The 19,911-nt window shown below is 36.4% G+C and overlaps 1 protein-coding gene across 1 annotated transcript; it reads right to left on the bottom strand.

Moving 5' to 3' along the window:
• Window positions 1–710: 710 nt before the first annotated feature.
• LOC123686587 lies at window positions 711–4,641 on the bottom strand. The gene is made up of 3 exons (XM_045626820.1): window positions 2,989–4,641; window positions 1,247–1,367; window positions 711–739 (listed from the first exon to the last, which is right to left on the bottom strand). Exons 1-3 carry the CDS (start codon window positions 4,639–4,641, stop codon window positions 711–713), a joined length of 1,803 nt encoding a protein of 600 aa, XP_045482776.1.
• Window positions 4,642–19,911: the final 15,270 nt, after the last annotated feature.

The following is a 19,911-nucleotide window of genomic DNA, read 5'->3' as shown; positions in this document are numbered from 1 at the left end:
TTTGGATTTATTGTCAGAATTGGTTATTATGTGATCATAATGCTCCTGCTTAAGTTTAGAAATAAATCTGTCGAGTTTTTTAGATTTATATTTCCCGAAAAATTGCGAATCAATTGTAGACATTGTATACAAAATATCAAGATCATTTTTTATTCTGAGTAATTGTGGGTTAGATTTAAAACTTTTCTTTGAATTTTTTGTTGCTACTTTAAAAGGAAATGCGTTTTCAAATAAATATTTGAAACGACTGGAAAAATAAGACCACATACCGTCAACGTCACTACCACCGAAAGCATACAATGGGGACCAATCAACATCTGAAAGGGTTTCGAGAAACGTCACTATGTTATTTTGACTAAAAGCACGATATTTAATGCGATTTTCTAGATTAGAAACTTTCATAGTATCAATATTAAACTCAACAGAAATGGCACTATGATCTGACAAGTGTGGCTGCAGAACTCTTACATGGCCATCATGAATATTCGTCAAGATATTATCCAAGCAAGAAGAAGAATGGAAGGTTACACGGGTTGGTTCACTAATCATTACCTGTACTCCATATGACTGTAAAATAGCCATCAAAGCTTGATAATTTTTATCTCCTGGCTTCAGAAAGTCAACATTAAAATCACCAATTAACACATATTTGGTTGATTTTTCTTTAGTGAGAAGCTCAAGCAACGACGCGAGTCTTTCAAAAAATATATCTACATTACCAAGAGTGGACTCGCCTGACCTATAAATACAAATTAAATTAAATTAAAAATTACTATTAACAAAACACTGAATAGCACTACATTCAAAGACATATTGTAAACTCATACTATTGATATCTAACCTGACAATACAATTTTTAAATTTATTTCTACCATAAATTACAGTGCCTCCATGACGATGTAAAGGCCGACAAAAGCTTGTTAACTGGGAGTAACCTGGAATAACATAATTAGGCAGTTGCTCTGGACTTTGCCAATGTTCGGTAACAGCCAAAAAATCGCAGTCCTCATGAACAAATTGCTGTAGGCCATTAAAAGAGGTAGAAATACATTGAATGTTCAGATGAACAATCTTAACACTTTGTCTGGTTATCCTATTCACCAATTCTAGCTGGGATTGATTTTCAGAAAAAAATTCCGAAAAGAAAACTCTCTCACAATAACACCATTAGGCCAAAAGTCCTCGCTATTCAGCCGCTCAAAGATTTCATTCGAGAGAACACCGATGCTGAAGGAAGAGTTCTTACCTTTAGTCTCAAGTTTTTTTATTTTAATTTCCTCATAACCATTTATTTCTGTAAGATATTCCCTGACAGATTCTACGGGAACGTCCTTTCCAGCAATCCGTCCTACGTAAAGCCACTTCATCTTTAAAGCAGAAGAAGTTATAAACTTAGCTCGATTGACATTTGTTTTTTTCCGAGATACAGTCTTCCATTCAATATTTGGAGATACGATTCTTGGGGTGTTCTCATTCTTAGTTTCGGAATTCTTAAAAAAAATCAGCCACATTCTTTGCAACAAGAGCTTTACTTTTATCTTGAGAATGTTTATTTGTGTCATTTGTTTCTTGATTGGTTTCCTTGACAGTGACATTTGATGATTTTGACGTCGACGGATTTTCTGCGATTCCATTTACGTCAGTTCGTAAAATTGAATGTTTATCTTGTTGCGCGGGATCTTTAGCTTCATCTCTGTCTGATTTCGTGTTTACAAGCAATTCACTAAAGATTACGTTGTTTTTTGTTTTATCGGATGTTCTAGAAGAATAATTTTTTCTTCAAGGAGTTTATTGTTCTTGATAAGTATTTCATTTTTACTTTTTTTTTACTCTCTGCTTTTAGTATGTGGTTAATAGAGGAAAACTGAATAGAATGTCATACCCCATATGGTTTGTCAGGCCTCGGGGAGGGGGTAAACTGCGGTTTTGGGGGTATTTTCTAGATAAAAATTCATAACTTTTTTGTTTGAATTAGTACCGTGTTCTGCTTTTAGTATGTGGTAAACAGAGGAAAACTGAATCGAATGACATACCCCACATAGTTTGTCAGGCCTCGGGGAGGAGGGAAACTGCGAAAATACCCCCAAAACCGCAATTTACCCCCTCCCCGAGGCCTGACAAACCATATGGGGTATGACATTCTATTCAGTTTTCCTCTATTAACCACATACTAAAAGCAGAACACGGTACTAATTCAAACAAAAAAGTTATGAATTTTTATTTAGAAAATACCCCCAAAACCGCAATTTCCCCCCTCCCCGAGGCCTGACAAACTATGTGGGGTATGTCATTCGATTCAGTTTTCCTATGTTTACCACATACTAAAAGCAGAACACGGTACTAATTCAAACAAAAAAGTTATGAATTTTTATCTAGAAAATACCCCCAAAACCGCAATTTCCCCCCTCCCCGAGGCCTGACAGACTATGTGGGGTATGTCATTCGATTCAGTTTTCCTCTATTTACCACATACTAAAAGCAGAACACGGTATCATTTCAAACAAAAAAGTTATGAATTTTTAAGTAGAAAATACCCCCAAAACCGCAATTTCCCCCCTCCCCGAGGCCTGACAAACTATGTGGGGTATGTCATTCGATTCAGTTTTCCGCTATTTACTACATACTAAAAGCAGAACACGGTACTATTCCAAACAAAAAAGTTATGAATTTTTAACTAGAAACGGCCCCATATAACAACATTAACAACCCCCTGAATTGCTAAAGAATGTTCAATAATAGAAAAAAATATGAAAAGTCTGTATTGCTTGAGTCAAATAATAAATTACTATCCATTTTCATAATGAAAATCATAATTATACCATTTTTTGCTTGGACCGTACTTTTGCCTCGGAGTGTACTTGTGGATGTGGATAACTTCACACCGGTGCCGAAGGCAACTGTAGTTAATTCATAAATGTCAACTGATTCTTCAGGTGAAAAGCGCCACAATATCCGCTGAAATCGGTGATGATCCTCAATTAATTTCACCTGTCTATACATTTGACATAAATCAGCAATGATAGCTATTTCGAAAATTCGAAAATTCATAAAGAGTTGCACTATATCTATTTGCAGTCTAGGACCCGCAAACAAGCAATCGTTCAACGAAAGGGATTTTGGATTTGTTTTCAAGCTAGCATCGAATACGACTCTAACCGGAGTCGTAGTGGAATTTTTAAAAATAGCGTGATGCGGAATGAAATAGTGCGGTGCGAGAGTAGAAACATCAAAAGTTTCATCTAAAGTTGAAGACTTTTTCATGTGACCTTGATTCAAGTAATCTCGAAAAACTTCACTATATTTCTCCCTTAAGTCTAATGACGAGGACAGTCTCTTTTCTAAAGTTAAAAATCTTTTGAAAGCAGAAGTGAACGAATCTCCTAGATTGGAGGGATCTTTTCTGAAAGGAAGAGCTACTTTATACCTTCCTGAAGGTTCCCTAGAGTAAGTTGCTTTGAATGAATCTTCGCAAGCTAAATCATCAGAGCTAAAATGTTCCTTTTCTGGAAATTCTTCGAGTTTTATGAAATGTTTCAATAATTTCTCTAGAGCGAAATTATCAACAACTATATGAAACGAATTGGAGTAAAGCGGCGAGTTGGTTTTGTTACATGAAGAAAATTTTCCACTAATAACATAACCGAAGGAAGTGTTAAGAGCGAATAAGCTATCTGATCGGTCAATTATTTTATCCCCCTTCAAAATTCCAACGAAAATTGCTGCACCCAGAATACCATCAATTTTCTCAGAATAGCTAAATTTACTATCCGCCAGGCGCAAATTGTCAATGAAACTTAAATCTTCCAATGGTATATCATATGAGGGTAATTTTGAGGTAAGATTATCTATAACTAATGCGTCCAATGTTATTTGGAATCTTTCATTGAAGCGTGAGAATATTGTTAGGTCTGGAGCTATACCCCTTATAGGTGTACTAATATTTCCTATTCCAGTCACCTTAATATCTCTTTTTGAGAACGGAATTTTCAAATGCTTGCAGCATTCAGTTGAGAGAAAATTATCCTGGCTACCACTATCTAAAAGAACTCGAATTTTTTCTAATTTATCATCTACTTTAATCATTACCTCAGCTGTAGGTAATAAAGTGATTCTATCATAATTATGCGAAATATCCATTTTGCGATCAATACTATCAGCTACCATCAAACTAACACCACTTTGAGAAATATTACTTTCTGCAGTACTATTAACAATAGGTTTTACTTCTTTTGGAGTTTCTTTGTTGAAATGTAAAAGAGAATGATGTCTATTTATGCAAACACTACAAGAATTCAAGGATTTACATTGACTTATTTTATGTTTGCTACTCAAACAATTTAAACATAAGATTTTTTCTCTCGTCAACTGATATCTTTCGTTTGGCGAAAGCTTCAAAAATCGATGACATTTGGTTATCAAAGGGCTATTTTCTCCGCAGACAGGACAAGGATAATGTACGATTTTATCTGAAACAGAACTAGCGCTGGCATAAGAATATGAACCTTTAGGTTTCGCCCCAGGCGATTTTGACTGGGTCGAACTACTGGCATGAGTAGAGGTTCTACTCAAAACTTTCGATTGCTTTTGAACGAACTTTATTAGGCTATCATAAGATGGAATTTCATTCGATGCCAAAGACATCTCAAAAAGCCTTTGTGTATTAGAATCTAATTTTGATAACGCTATAGAAACAAGCAAAAAATCAGCAATGAAAGCTGTTCAAGAGCACTAACGGCTATATCAAATTTTTCTAAAAATGAATTCAAATTATTTGCGGATTCTATATTCAATTGTTTAAATTCAACTATAGATTTGAAATATGTAGTAGCTAGAAGGCGTTCATCTTGAAAAGTGTCTACTAATATTTTCCAAATTGTTTCATAATTTTCTGCTACTGGTGAGATGCCAGAGCACAAAGTTTGAGCTCGTCCGCGCAATTTCCCGAGCAAATAATGAATTTTGCATGTGTCATCCAAATCAGGATTTTCATGAACACAGCTTTTGAAATTTTGATAAAAAATTGGCCACATTTAAGGATCACCAGAAAATTCCACTAAATCAATTTTCGGCAATCTTGGTTGTGCTTTCATTGCGGATAAGGAACTAACATTAGTTTCATTCAAAGATATTAGTTTAGAAGTCTCTACAATGTGACAATATAAATCGTCCGCTGCTTCAATTACTTGATGGGAAGGAACATACTCTGGCAAACATTCTACACTCAGTAAATTGATCTCATCAACTACTTCCAACAATTGAGTCTTCGACTTCTCTTCCTAAATTATTCAAGCCGACCTTGAAATATTCCAGAATTTTTGGATTATCCAGACTTTTTGTATAATCATACAATTTCTGGAAACGTTGGAACAACATTTTTTTTTCTTGATTCTAAAACTTTTAGTTCATTGTTTTTAGTCTCAATTTGAGGTTCTGATTTCGACATACTTAATTTAAATTTGATCAAATGGAAAATGAAATCAGGTTCAATAATATAAAACAGCGTATGTGAACAAAAAAACCCAGATTCTGAATGCGTTGAATGTTAGAACATCTGTCAATTGAATTGAATCCAACATGAAATGAAGAGTTGAAATTCCAATCGTGAAATACAGGATAATTTCAACGAAATCAACAAAATTCAAATAAATGAAATTGAATTCCAGCAATCTACACAATATCCGGCTCTGAACGGATCAATTAATGTTATGGCAAATTGTAATGGACTGTATAGATTTAAAAAGAATTGTGGAAACTGCTGAAAATTCAACTCACCAAAATCTAATCCTTGTGCTAACGTATTTTACCCTTCGTGAATCAAAGGAGATAGGTGGGGTTGGGGGGTAGAAAAAGGAGCGAAGGGCCTCAACAAGAGCCCTTTCTGCTATTTTCCTTGTCGGCTTCCACCCAATACTGGAAGACACTATTGGCACTTTCTTCTATTGCGAATAAAACTATTTGATAGCGGGTGCACTAAAGTTTTTTGGTTTAGCGGATTTTCTATTGTTAATAATAGCGAAAGTTTCTATAATTTATAGCGGAATTTCTAAGCGGGCGAACTAATATTTTATTTCGAATGAAAAACGGGAGCGATATCTTTCAGCGTAAACAATCAAATTAATACTGAACTACTAATACTACGTGATCTGGTGAAGACGCGATCGACAGATGTTCTTCCTATGTTTTCACGCAAGGTAATACAAGAAAATATAATAAATGCGCAAACAATAAGCTACGTAAAAATATTGCACATCATAAGAATGTTATTGGCGATTCAGTTCCACATGATGTTGTAAACAATTTCATGAAATATCAAGATAAATTTTTTCACTTAACATTCAGACGAGTTCGCGATTGTAATGTCAAAAAGTTTCACCAGCTCACTAAACTTGTTACAATTCCATCTTTGATTACGCAATCTAGTTGGTTCATGAACCTGACCACCAAAAATATTCCTGATTTTGTGACCAAACTATTATCATTGGGCCCTACATTTTCTCTTCCATATGATATTAAAGATTTCCCTTGGTTAGATTTGTTGTCGGATATTGAAAACCTTAATAATGATGTTAAGAATGGTTTACGTGCAACATTATGTAATATAATCTACGGTTTTCATAAGAACTTCAAAACCAATTCATCTGATATTTTTCACAGATATTTACTGTAAATTTTCAAGAAAACTCGTAATTACCTCAAAAACAATTCAGACATATATGTGGTTAATGCAGACAAAGGCAACAAAACTGTTTTAATAGATAGAGTTGAATATGAACAAAAAATGATGGATTTGCTTTCAGATTCTGTAACGTATAAACCTCTTAAATCAGACCCAACAATCAAGATCCAGGTTGAATCTAACAAACTTGTCAAACATTTGGAAACTTGTTTGCTAATAACAGATAGTGAAGGAAAAAAATTGAGAAAATATAATTCCATTCCCCCTAAAATTTATGGTCTAGTTGAAGTTCATAAGGTAGGTTATCCACTGAGACCGGTAGTATCTTGTTGTAATGCACCTACATATAATATTTCGAAGTTTCTTTGCGCTATGTTGGGAAAAATCAGACCCTTATTGTCGTACTCGATTAAAAACTCTGTTGATCTCATTTCTAGAATTGTTACTATACCAGACATTCCCGAGGGGTATGTCTTGATAAGCGTGGATGTGAAATATCTTTTTACGAATATTCCCCAAGATCTAGTGATACGATTGTTACATGAAAACTGGCGTGTATTCAGGAATTTTATAGATATTCCTCTAGATATCATCATTACGATAGTCAACTTCGTGTTCAAAAATAGTTATTTTCAGTATAATCGTAAATTTTATGCACAGGTCAGAGGCTCGGCTATGGCAACCCGGCTTCACCGATTTTAGCTGAATTAATTATGAACAGTCTCATCAAGTTTGTTCTGTTGTCATTGGACTTTTTCATACCTTTTATCTTTGTCTATGTTGATGACATAACCATGGCGGTCCCTCGTGATAAAATAGAAATTGCTTTGAGAATTTTCAACAGCTTTCATTGTGACCTACAATTCTAACATGAAATTGAAGAAAATGGTAGAATTCCGTTTTTGGATGTCTGGATCATAAGAGAGGGCGGACACTTGAAGACGGATTTATACTCTAAGCCTATTGCTTCTCACAGAACATTACATTTCAGTTCGTTACATACCACATCCCAAAAAATTGCAATAATCAAATCCATAAGACATAAGATCCTCGGTATGTCTCACGAGTCATTCCATACAAAAAATTTTAGAGAGCAAGCAACTTTACTCATTCAGAATGGGTACCCGAGAAGCCTTGTTAGTAGAATTTTTCAGACTTCTACTCCTATGGTGACTCCTAGTTGTCCCCCTGACTCGGATGATGCTGATAAAAAGTACAATAAACTTATTTATATACCGGGATTAAGCCAGAGGTTGATTAAAGTTATGAGGAATTCGTCATCAATTATCGTCTCATATTATAATAAGACCGTCGGAAAACTATTTTCCCAACTTAAGGACAAGGATCCAGATCACAGGCAATCGGGTTTGGTTTACAAAGTCAATTGTAAAGATTGTACAGGTACATATATCGGACAAACTAGACAGTATTTTGCTACCAGGATTAAACAACATCAATCAGATTGCATGAAACAATCCAACACAACTGCGCTTGCACAGCATGCCATGTCTGAGGGACATCAGTTTGATTTTGATGACGCGAAACTTCTGACTAGGGAGAACAATTGGTTCAAACGTAATTTCAAAGAGATGCTCTTCATCAAGAGACACCCGAATTCAATCAATGCGCGGTCTGATATAGGTTCACTGAACATCGTATATTCGAACCTGATTAAAGAAATAAAATTATAATTTTCATGACATACCACTTTCCATCTGGTGCAGTTCTGTGTTATATTCGAATGGATGAACCTGCGACCGATATGTCAGAGAGTTTGTTCGGATCCCCGAAATGAAAGAAAATTGTTATTTTTATTTTCTCCACGAATTTGAATTTCTTCAAATGATTCACATCGTAATTTCTTATTCACAAGGTGAGCTGGTGTAATTTTCATTTGCGTTTTTTATGTTCCAGTTTCGAATGTTGATTTTTTGTTTTTTCAATTGTAATACAGGGTGAACCTGTGTGTTTGTTCTATATTGTGTTGTTTGCTAAGAGTAAATTTGTAGTTAGTTCATATTCCAGATCTCATGCTACCCATTAATAATTTAGGTAAAATTGTTTTTAGCCTGAGGAAGGGAATAAATTTCCCGAAACGTTGCTGCTGAATGAATTATACATAAATAGTTCCTTGTGACTGATACCTTCACCTATTCTATAAGATTTATAGTAAAATTTATAAATTTTTCTGGTTGCATTTTATCTAATTTGAAAAAAGAATCATCAATAGTAACAGGTTCAGAATTCAAATTAAGGATAGGTATTTTCGCTATTGAATTTTGATTATTGACTAGAATATTAGAAATATAAACGTTTGGAGGAATTTCGGTTCTTTCTTTTCGGTCCGTGATGTAGATTATTAGAAATATTAACTTCAGCGATATATTCTGAGCAAGGAGGAATAATAATTTTATCAATAGGATCAATAAGAAACAAAGAGATATCATGAACTCAGTTTCTTTCTGCAGCGATCAGATTTCATCGTTTCAGATGATCATCAATAAGGTCAACGACAAGTTGGGCTTGATCGAAAAGTTAACCCAAGAGAACATTTCTCTGAAGAGGGATGTCCTCAACTCAACCAAAAAAGTCGATATATTGGAACAACAGTTAAAATCGAAAAACCTGGAAATTCTTGGTGTACCGGAGAAACAAGGTGAGAATTTGCCTAACGTGTTGCGGAAGATTTCCGAGTTTGTTGATTATCCTATATCTTCTTCCGATGTTGATTCTTTATTCAGAGCTAACTAACACTAACAAAACTGTCTTATATTTACAAAAATTCCCTGAATTGTGATAATGATATTGTGTGTCCCACAGAAACCTGGCTCAACGGCTCTATATCTAATGGTGAAGTTTTTTGTGATTCCTTCGAGATATTTCGTCGTGATCGTGATCATATTGATTCTACTAAGCGTGACGGTGCCGGTGTTTTGATAGCGGTCAACAAGAAGTTCTGTGCTATTTTGAGGTCTGAATCGCTGCCTGACGCTGAAGATATGTGACTTACAGTAACAAGCAATACGTTCAGGTTCCATTTATGCTGTGTTTATCTCCCCCCAGGTGATTATCAAAGTTTGCAAATTTTTGTTCAAAACTAGAGGATATAACGAATGACCATCCGAATAACACTTTTTCAATTTGTGGTTATTTCAATCTGCCTTCTATTGAATGGCAATATGACAATGTGAATAGTAATTGTATACCTCTGAATTTAACTGATGTTCATACCAATCTTTTCGTTGATACCATTTCGTACTGTGGCCTCTCACAATTTAACCTCTATAAAAATGTATCACATAATACGTCAGATTTAATCTTAAATAAAAATAATAATAATAATAATGAATTTCTTTATTTGCAGAAGTATTAAATAACAGATAAATGTTCGAAGAAAGTATAACGCTAAAAAAAAATAAAATAATGTCTGCAAACCGGAGCTTAAGGTAGTAAAAACTGATATGAAATTAAGCTCCAAATTCCCACAAACTGTTTGTTCCACAAGTTACTAAAAAAAAAAGTTCCCCCATAATTCCATGCACTTAATAAAAAAAAAAGATGGAAACATTCAATCATACCACTTGCACCTCACACTAATCGTCCAAGAAGCAATTGCTTCATCCTGTACCTAAACTTGGCTAGACCGAGATCCTTGAAGTCATTCCGTATCTCATTGTACAAAGCGTAAACTTGGTAAGAAAAAGATCTAGTGAACAACGCTGTTGAATGAGCAGGTGGCGAAATCAGTCCCCTATGCCTCAAATTGAGATTATGTACATCAGATCGAAAACGTATTTTATTGTATAAGTCAGGTGGACTCTGGTGAAGTATGATGGAATGAAACAACACAGCCGAATGAAGTTCTCGTCTTCTATCCATATCCAACCAATTGCAACACTTCAGTTCATGAATTACCGGATCATATTTACGTATTCCATAAATTAATCGAAGGCAAGATCTCTGAACCCGCTGAATCCTATTCTTATCTGCTCTTGTGAGACATGGACCGTATACTACGTCACAATAGTTAAAATGACCCAAAACTAAAGAATCCGTCAGCAATATCTTGAGTTTAGTTGTAAGGGAATGCCTGTGAGGATAAAGCATCCTCAAATTCGCAAAGGCTTTGCGTGTACACGATGAAACATGATCACTGAATCTCAATGCCGTATCTATTACAACACCCAGATTGTTGGCGGACTTCACGCTCGGAAGAATTTCATTATTCAATCTGATCTCTAAATTGGCAGAAATATGCTCCTTGTTTTTCACGAATATGAGAACCTTCGTTTTTTTAGGGTTGAGCAAAAGTTGGTGTTTTTTAGAGGTCTCTGCAAGAGCATTCAAGTCAGCATTTATTATAGAACTTGCTCTGTTGGCATCACATGAAAGAAAAGAATGTGAGACCTGTATATCATCAGCATATCGAAATACTTTACCGTACTGTATGTCACACGTGATGTAAAATGTATATATACAGAAAAGCAGAGGGCCCAGTACTGAACTCTGCGGTACACCACCTCCCACAACTCCAATATACGAATCACCCTCTTCCGTTTCCACATATTGTCTTCGACCTATCAGATAACTTTCAACGAAATTTACAGCATCAACGGAAAACCCAATATGCATCAAGATTGCGAATAACAAATCGTGATTCATTCTATCGAAGGCTTTGGAATAGTCAAGCAAGGTCAACACACACGTCGCCCCAAATCAATATCAGACAGTATAGAATCAACTACATCCAACAGAGCCGTGCAACAACTGTATCCCTTTCGGAATCCAGATTGTCTTTCGGGCAAGATTTTGAACTTATCTAGGTGTTTTCGTATTCTAATCGCGCAAAGTTTTTCTAAAATTTTTGAACAAGGGGATAAGATGGAAATAGGTCGTAGGTCATTCAATTGCTCCGGGTTACTTACCTTGGGTATTGGTATGACTCTCGCTATCTTCCAAGTCGCAGGAAACTCCGATGCCAAAATAGAGAAATTTAAAATATTTACAAGATACAGTTGAATGAAGGGACAGCACAAGCGAATCATATCGATATTCAACTGGTCTGGGCCAGTGGCATTGGATGTTATATTATTCATAATTTTTGAAACTTCCTGTTCATCTGTCAAACAAAAATCAAATTTTTCATCAAAGTTCATCAAAAGTGAATTAGAATAATAATCAATCAGAGTATCATCAGGTTCTTCATAACGTGTATACTGCAAGAAGAATTCATTTATTTCATTTGGGCTTTTTAGGTTGTTGGGCAATGAATGGTTATTGACTTTGCGATAAATACCTAATTCTGTTAGTTTTCTCCATAATAACTTTGTGTCAGTCTGGGAACTATTGAGACAATGTACAAGATGAGCTTTCTCTCGATTGATAGCGTTAGTAACTAGATTTTTCATTCGCTTGTAGCCTTCCTAACTTTCAGGTGTCCTAGTTTTTCTATATTTACGAAAAAACCTATTTTTAAGTTTCACCATTTCTTTTATTGTTGAAGTAAACCAGGCATTTCTTTTTCTTTCACTATTATATATTCGCAAGGGCGCAACTTCATCAAATAGAGCAGTTAGTAGTTCAGGTGAAACAAGAGACCTTCGAATCAACATCATCAATATTGAGAATATTATTAAAAGGTGTAATCAACAACAATTCTTGAAACAACTCTTGTTCAACACTACGTAGATTTCTTGAACTGAATATTTTCGTTTGTTTATGTTCACTTATAATATTCATATTACAAAAAACCAAATTGTGATCAGAAATATTGTCCACAGATTCTACACCCGCTCTACAGTTGTTATCACCAAAAGTTACCAAAATGATATCAATCAACGTGAAAGAGTTTTTAGTTATCCGTGTGGCATCATTGACAATTTGTTTCAGATTGAAAATGTCGATTATTTCATTAAATTTCATTGTCCTTGAGTCATTCACATTAAGAAAATCAATATTTACATCGCCACCACAAACAACATCGTGACCAAATGAATCAAAATTAGATATTGAATCTTCGATTTTATCAAAAAATTCTGAGATTGAACCATTAGGTGGTCTCTATAGAGTTCCCACTACAATATTTTTTTCCACCAACCGTAATTTTGAGCCATAAATGTGCAAGATGAGATAAAGACTCCCCAAGCAAGACCCCAAAATCCAACCCACAACGGATATACACTCCAACACCCCCACCTCGTCCAACTCTGTCAACTCTCACAAGGTATATTAACCAAACTTGTAGAAATATCAGATGACAACCATGTCTCGGTCAAGCCTAAAATATCATATTTTTGACTAGTCAAGAATAAATTAAAATCGGAAAAATGAGGTACAAGTGACCTGACATTGTAAAAGGCAATGGATAACTTTCTCATTTGGATTCGCAGATAGGCTATTGACAGGGCAACATATTTGGGTTTTGTGGAGATTGAAACCGGATATTTTTCCTTGATTGTGCCGTTGTGATCTGTTTTTCTTTCCGGTGAGTTATTTTCCTTCCTTTATATAGTGCTGAGCTTTATTCTGTTACGACCCTAGGGGTCGTATTTTCCTTATAACCTCTTCTCTTTTTTTCTGCTTTTTTTTTTTTTTTTTTTTTTTTCAGTAGTTTTAAGATAAGCTCGTTATACTAATCTCTTTTTTTTCGCAAACATGGATGAAACGGATCCCGAGGTTTGGCCTCGGGTTCTGTCTGCATTATCCCCCAGGGCTAACCTGGCCTTTTCTCAGCTGAATAAAGAAATCTGGAATTCCATTAATGTTAGTTTGTTAAAGGAAGAATTAACAACTGTCAGGGTTGAAGCCCTTCGACGTGACAAATCCGATCTAGTTAACAAAATAGACGAAATTCTTAATAAAATAAGTGAAGGTACCTCAAAAATTCGCAAAACTCACTGCTTCTACTCTTGTAAGGACAAAGGTCCTTTCGAGGTAGTGATCGAAAGTTCTAGTAATGAAATCAAAGATTTAAATCCTCTTAATATAGGGAAAATCATCTACAATAATTCTAATTACAGTGACTTCAATATTCTCAATATAAATCGTAAAGGCCTGAGAAGGGTCGGAGTTAGATTTGCTTCCGCTGATCAAGCTAACAACTTCGTTAAATACAATGATTTTAACCCAACAGTTTTTGAAGTTTACATTCCTGGGAGGTTTGTCACTGTGATGGGAATTGTTCGGGATGTGGGACAAGATATTTCTGATGAAGAAATTATCTCAATGGGTAAGGGTGTAAATCCAGGTGTTCAAGTTATAAGGGTGAGACGGTTTAATAGAAGAAAAACTACAGAAAATGGTATCAGTTACGTAAAAACTAATACTTGTGTTATTACTTTTGAGGGTACCACTCTACCCAAATTCTTCGAACTATACTCAATCAGGTTGCCTGTAGAACTTTATATCCCTCCAGTAGTACAGTGTAACAAATGCTGGCGTTACGGGCATGTGAGAAATTTATGTAGGGGTAAATTTAGATGTTCTAAATGTGGTTCTCATCACGATGATGAGAAACCATGCGATTCTGAACCTAAATGCATTTTTTGTCAACAGGATCATTTAGCTTCCGATAGAAAATGTCCGGAATACTTGCGTCAAACTAAAATGAGAGAAATTATGGCGTTACATAATGTGTCATTATATGAAGCAGATAAAGCTTGTAAGAGACAGGTTGCCCCCTCCCCTTCCGATTTTCCTTCTTTTCATAAGAAATCCTTTGAAAGGAGTCCGGATTCCTCCGGGCGAGTCGACCTCTCCTACGCCAATATTGCTGCTCGTCCCAAATCCCCTTCAGTTCAGAACTCTCAACTCAATAATCCCAGACAACGTCCCAAGAGGAAAGCTGCGTCTCAGCTAGGATATGATAAGGAGGCTCATAATGCTTGCTTATTCGATCAAAGACCTTCTTTTGCTTCTGAATGTATTTCTTCCTCCCATCAGGAGGCTGGCCCTAGCAAATTCTCCTCATCCTCCCCAATCAAATCAAAAGGTTTTTCTCAACTTCAATCCTTTTCTCAGGCTAGTTCATACGACTACAGCCAGAACGAACAGTTTACATTAGAAGATAACTCGATTTACCCTAGACAAATAATCACATATAACGAGGACTACCTGCAATACGGTGCGTCCTCGTTGTCTTAAGTTGATTTATACATATTTTAGTGTTTTTTTTTTTATTTACTTATAGACCTTTTCCGGTTCAATTTTCCTTTTTTTGTTTTTTCTTTAAGTTTACATTTGGATTTTTTTTTCATAATCCCTTTAATGGAAATTAAAGTTCTTCAGTGGAACATTAGATCTTTCGTATCGAACTTTAATGATCTGAAGATCCTTATTAAGGAATTGAATCCGGATATAATAGCTTTAAGTGAGACCTTTTTGCGCTCATACATAGATGTTTCCTTGTCCGGTTATTCTCTGTTGAGACAGGACAGAGCTGACGGCTACGGTGGTATCATTTGGCCAGAATTGGTGTGGTGGATTCCCCTTTATGCAGCTGTGGGGAGGTGGGAAACATGATGTACCTGTTTCTTTCCTGCGATGGAAACAGATACAACGTGGAAATATTATATGAGGGGTTATCCTCACTTGGTCTTAGTTTGCCCATTAACATCTATGAGGCTATCTTCTCCCATAGAGAAGAGATAACGAGCTTATTATTGGAATTTCTTAGATGCTCGAATTTGCATGTATAGCTTGTAGATTTTGGAGTCATATAGTACGTTAACAGTTCAGCATTATAATATCCTTTCAGATTTTTCCTAGTGTTTGTGTTTCATCCTGTGTTCTCCACGGGGTTAAGCTACAAGTCAGCCTATTTGTCAAGTTGAACAATCTAAACGTTTACAATAATCCGTATTCAAAGTCTCAGTCCGGTATAGATTAGTTCTAGACTCCTACAGCCCTGGGAACCGGATTGACAATTCACCGTCCACAAAGAGATTGGAAGCATAGCCTGCGGGCTGTTCCATGGTGCTAAGTATCCTTAGTTTGGGGGCTGCTAACGAGGAAGCTATAGCATTGAGATAAAGAAGAAGAAGAACTTTCTCATTTCATTCTACATAAGTTATACACAAAATAGGAATTATATATAGTACAAGAAATTATCCCACTTTATTATCTATGAAAAAAGAAAAATATATATATTTTGAAAATTCAAAGGAATATGAATGAAAAGCAGTTAAATATAAAAATAATAAGAACAAACAGCTGTTCAAGAACAAAAAAAGTTTGTGTATGCACCAACGAAAATATATTCCATTCCTACAATACATAAAATTTACATTTTCAGATTTTCAGTAGATAGAATTTTTTTAGTTTTACCATTTAATTTAAAATAAATTCTTCCATGATTAGACCAAGCTTTTCCTCTTCCAAAATTTATTTACGGCACTTTTCAAGAGTTCATGATTGATTTTAGTTAAATCTTCAGTTATCACGATACCAGTTCCTTTTAGTAGCTTTTTGTTATAAAATATCACATTTTTTTCCTGAATGGAATTGAATTCTAATAAAACTGGCCTAGGTTTCTTATTATCGATGTTGTTTTTAGCTAGTCTATAGCAAGGAGGAACATCAAATTTTTCTTCTGTTATTATCTTGCTAAGGACCTCATGTACTTTGTCTTTCAAGATTTCCTTCGGCTGTTCCTCAAGACCATACATCCTAAAATTTTTTATTTCACTCTCTTGTTTCAAGTTATATATTGACGTTTTCATACTTTCTTTCTTTCTTTCTTCTTTCACAAAATCCCCACACTGGATAGCAATAAGCCCCTTGCTCCAACCAGGGGGGAACTGGGCTCAGCAATGATGCTGTGTACCCAAAGTCTGTAATATGTGATGCTTTAATCCTCTCTTTCTGATATTGTGGGATGATTCCTGGGGCTGCAGAGTCTAGGTTGGACCTATATCATCCCACAAGGAAAACCATTTTAAATTCGAGTATAAACCATAATAAATCAAGCATGCTAGAGCAAAGCAGCGACAGAAAGGCAATCATACAAGTGGAAGGACACAAAAGGTAGTAATGCGTGCTGACAACTGTTATTAGGCTACACGCAAACAGCAAAAAAAAAAAAAAATACAGGCATCCGATTGACCCACTATCTCACAACTTTATCAGACAAGACTTCTGGAATGCAAAAAGCGCATCATACGCTCCCATCTCACCGGAAAACAAAACTTCGTAAATATTAATAGGTAGTTTGAAGTTCATCTGGGTAAGACTTTCATATAATAAATCAGAGTGTAATTTCAATCTATCGCAATCAAAAAACAAGTGATAAAAGTCAAAATTCTCGCCACACTCCCACAGGGGAGAATCAACAATTCTCAGCCTGTACAAGTGGGGTGGGGATGAACAATGACCTGATCGCAGTCTGCAGAAAGTGGATATATAGCTCCTGGGTCTGTCAATCTTATGGAACCATGGTTTTAATATATAAGGTCTATTATTGACCATTTGAGCATAGACTTTACCTTTAAGTTTACCCAACTCGCCAAAGTCCCTACACCATAATGTTTTCAATTGTCTTCTATAGGCAGGCCACAGTTCATTAGGTCCTGCTACTAGTGTTTGGGGAGTGGAGATCAATCTACCTTCATTAGCCAATCTATCTGCCATGTCATTACCATGGATGCTTGAGTGACTTGGCACCCACAAACATGCTATTCTCAGATCTAAATTTTTGGCCTCCCAAAAATTCTCCAGCATGTCCACAGTGTTTATATCTACATTGGAATCAAACTTCCCAGATTTTATGTATTCTAGTGCACTAAGCGAGTCAGTTACTATAAGTGTTTTTGGTATCTTTTTGGATATTATAAGGTGTGTGAATAAGTCTTTCCCGTTTTTTTCAAATTTTGAGCCTTTATTGTGAAAGAATGGTTACAAATTAAAAATTGAAAGTATTGGCCATCGCTAGCTACAACTTTTCCCCATCTTTCTGGCAACATACGAATCCCGTTGCGAAAAAATTCGACCGGTTTGGCCTCTATCCAGTCATCCACCCATTTTTTGGCTTCCTCGTAGGAATGGAAGTGCTGGTCAGCCAGGCCATGCGTCATCGATCTGAAGAGATGGTAATCAGACGGAGCAATGTCTGGACTATACGGCGGGTGGGGTAGGACTTCCCATTTGAGCGTTTCTAAGTATGTTTTCACCGGCTGTGCAACATGTGGGTGAGCATTGTCATGTTGCAAAATAACTTTGTCGTGCCTGTCGGAGTATTGTGGCCGTTTTTCTCGCAGTGCGCGGCTCAAACGCATCAATTGTCGTCGATAGACCTCGCCTGTGATCCTTTCATTCGGTTTCAGAAGCTCATAGTAAACCACACCTAGCTGGTCCCACCATATACAGAGCATGAGCTTGGCGCCATGAATATTTGGCTTGGCCGTCGATGATGATGCATGGCCGGGTAGTCCCCATGATTTTCTTCGCTTCTGATTATCGTAACGGATCCACTTTTCATCGCCAGTCACGATACGATGCAGAAAACCCTTTCTTTTATGTCGCTGAAGCAGCTGTTCGCAAGTGAAAAAACGCCGTTCGACGTCTCTCAGCTTCAGTTCGTACGGCACCCAATTTCCTTGCTTTTGGATCATTCCCAGTCGCCAATTCTTGATCTTCAAAGATTTGCGGCCGCCCTGAACGCTCCTTGTCTTCCACGTCGAAATCGCCACTTTTGAAGCGTCGAAACCATCCGCGAACACTTGAATCATCGACACAACCTTCTCCATAAGCTTCCTGAAGCAACCGATGCGCCTCGGCAGCAGATTTCTTCAAATTGAACCAATAAAGTGAAACTTCCCGCAAATGACGTCGACTCGGCTCAAATTTCGACATTTTCACGATTTCAAAAATTTATGATGCGAAAAAATTTCAACTAATGTGTTAGTGTGGAATTGTTGACAGATGAATAAGCTTTGATTATGACATATGTAACCATTAAATACTCGCACAGTATTGGTGGCGCCATCTCTTACAAAAAACAGGAAAGACTTATTCACACACCTGATACTAGATCCACTGCTACACTAATTGCATATATTTCTGCAAGGAAGATGGACCAATGGTTAGGAAGTCTACCATTCATATTAATTGAGAGGGTGGAGGAATAAATGCCATACCCCACTGATGGATGTCTTGTCGATACTGAGGCATCGGTGAAGAGGCATACATGATCGCTAAACTTGTTGTTAATATATTCCAGAAACTTGGCATTGTTGTCGATCGCGCCCTTTGGAAGGCCTGATGTGAAAATTGGTATGGTGTTTGTTCTTATATGATTCTGAAGTTCGAAATAAGGGAGTAATTTGGCCTGCCAGATGGTCGCATGCTCTTTAATCGCTTCCAGGTAAGCTTCTATATAAGGTGGGATTGTCCCATTAAACCACAGTACATTAAGATTCTCTGCTCCTCTCATCATCATCAACAGTGTGTGATCTTTAAGACGAAAAACCTTGGAAATATATTTGTAAGCCAACCACCTCCTTCTAATATACAGGGGCATTTCAGCACTTTCAGAGAGCAGGATGTTAATAGGCGTTGAGCGCATCATTCCTAGTACTACCCTAAGGGCAGCATACTGTACACGATCTAATTTGGCCAGAGTAGCCTTAGCACACCTACCATAGATCAAGGAAGCATAATCTAGGTGTGGGCGAACCAGTGTTTTGTATAATAGTAGTAAGGAACTGCTATGCGAACCCCAATATATCCCCGATATGGACTTGATACAATTTAGAGCATTTGTTGCCCTTACACAGGCCGAATCAATCTGTGGTCTCCACTTGAGTTTTGAATCCAGCATTACTCCAAGATATTTAGTTGTCGTTTTCCATGGTATGTCAACAGAGTTCAGAGCCAAGGGCTCTGGGAAAACAGGTAGTCTGGACTTGGCCAGTATCATAGCTGATGACTTTTCTGGGGCAATGTGTAGACTACGATCACTCATCCACTGGGATACTCTGTTAAGAGCGGTGTTCAATGTAATCTTCATCCTGACGATATCTCTGCCACGAATCAGGATCACCAAATCATCTGCAAACAAGATGCAAATTACTTCTACTGGGAGTAGGTATCCAGTCAATTTAATGTAGAGATTGAATAATATTGGGCTAAGCACTGATCCCTGTGGAAGTCCTGTATTGGGCTTATGGGGACCTTAAAGTTCACCAGAGATAGCGCTATTTATATATAGTTCTCTATTCCCAAAAAGTTTACAGATGATT

The sequence above is a fragment of the Harmonia axyridis genome, chromosome X (assembly GCF_914767665.1).
Source record: "Harmonia axyridis chromosome X, icHarAxyr1.1, whole genome shotgun sequence".
Lineage (NCBI taxonomy): Eukaryota > Metazoa > Arthropoda > Insecta > Coleoptera > Coccinellidae > Harmonia > Harmonia axyridis.
This window is presented reverse-complemented; position numbering and strand designations above follow the sequence as displayed.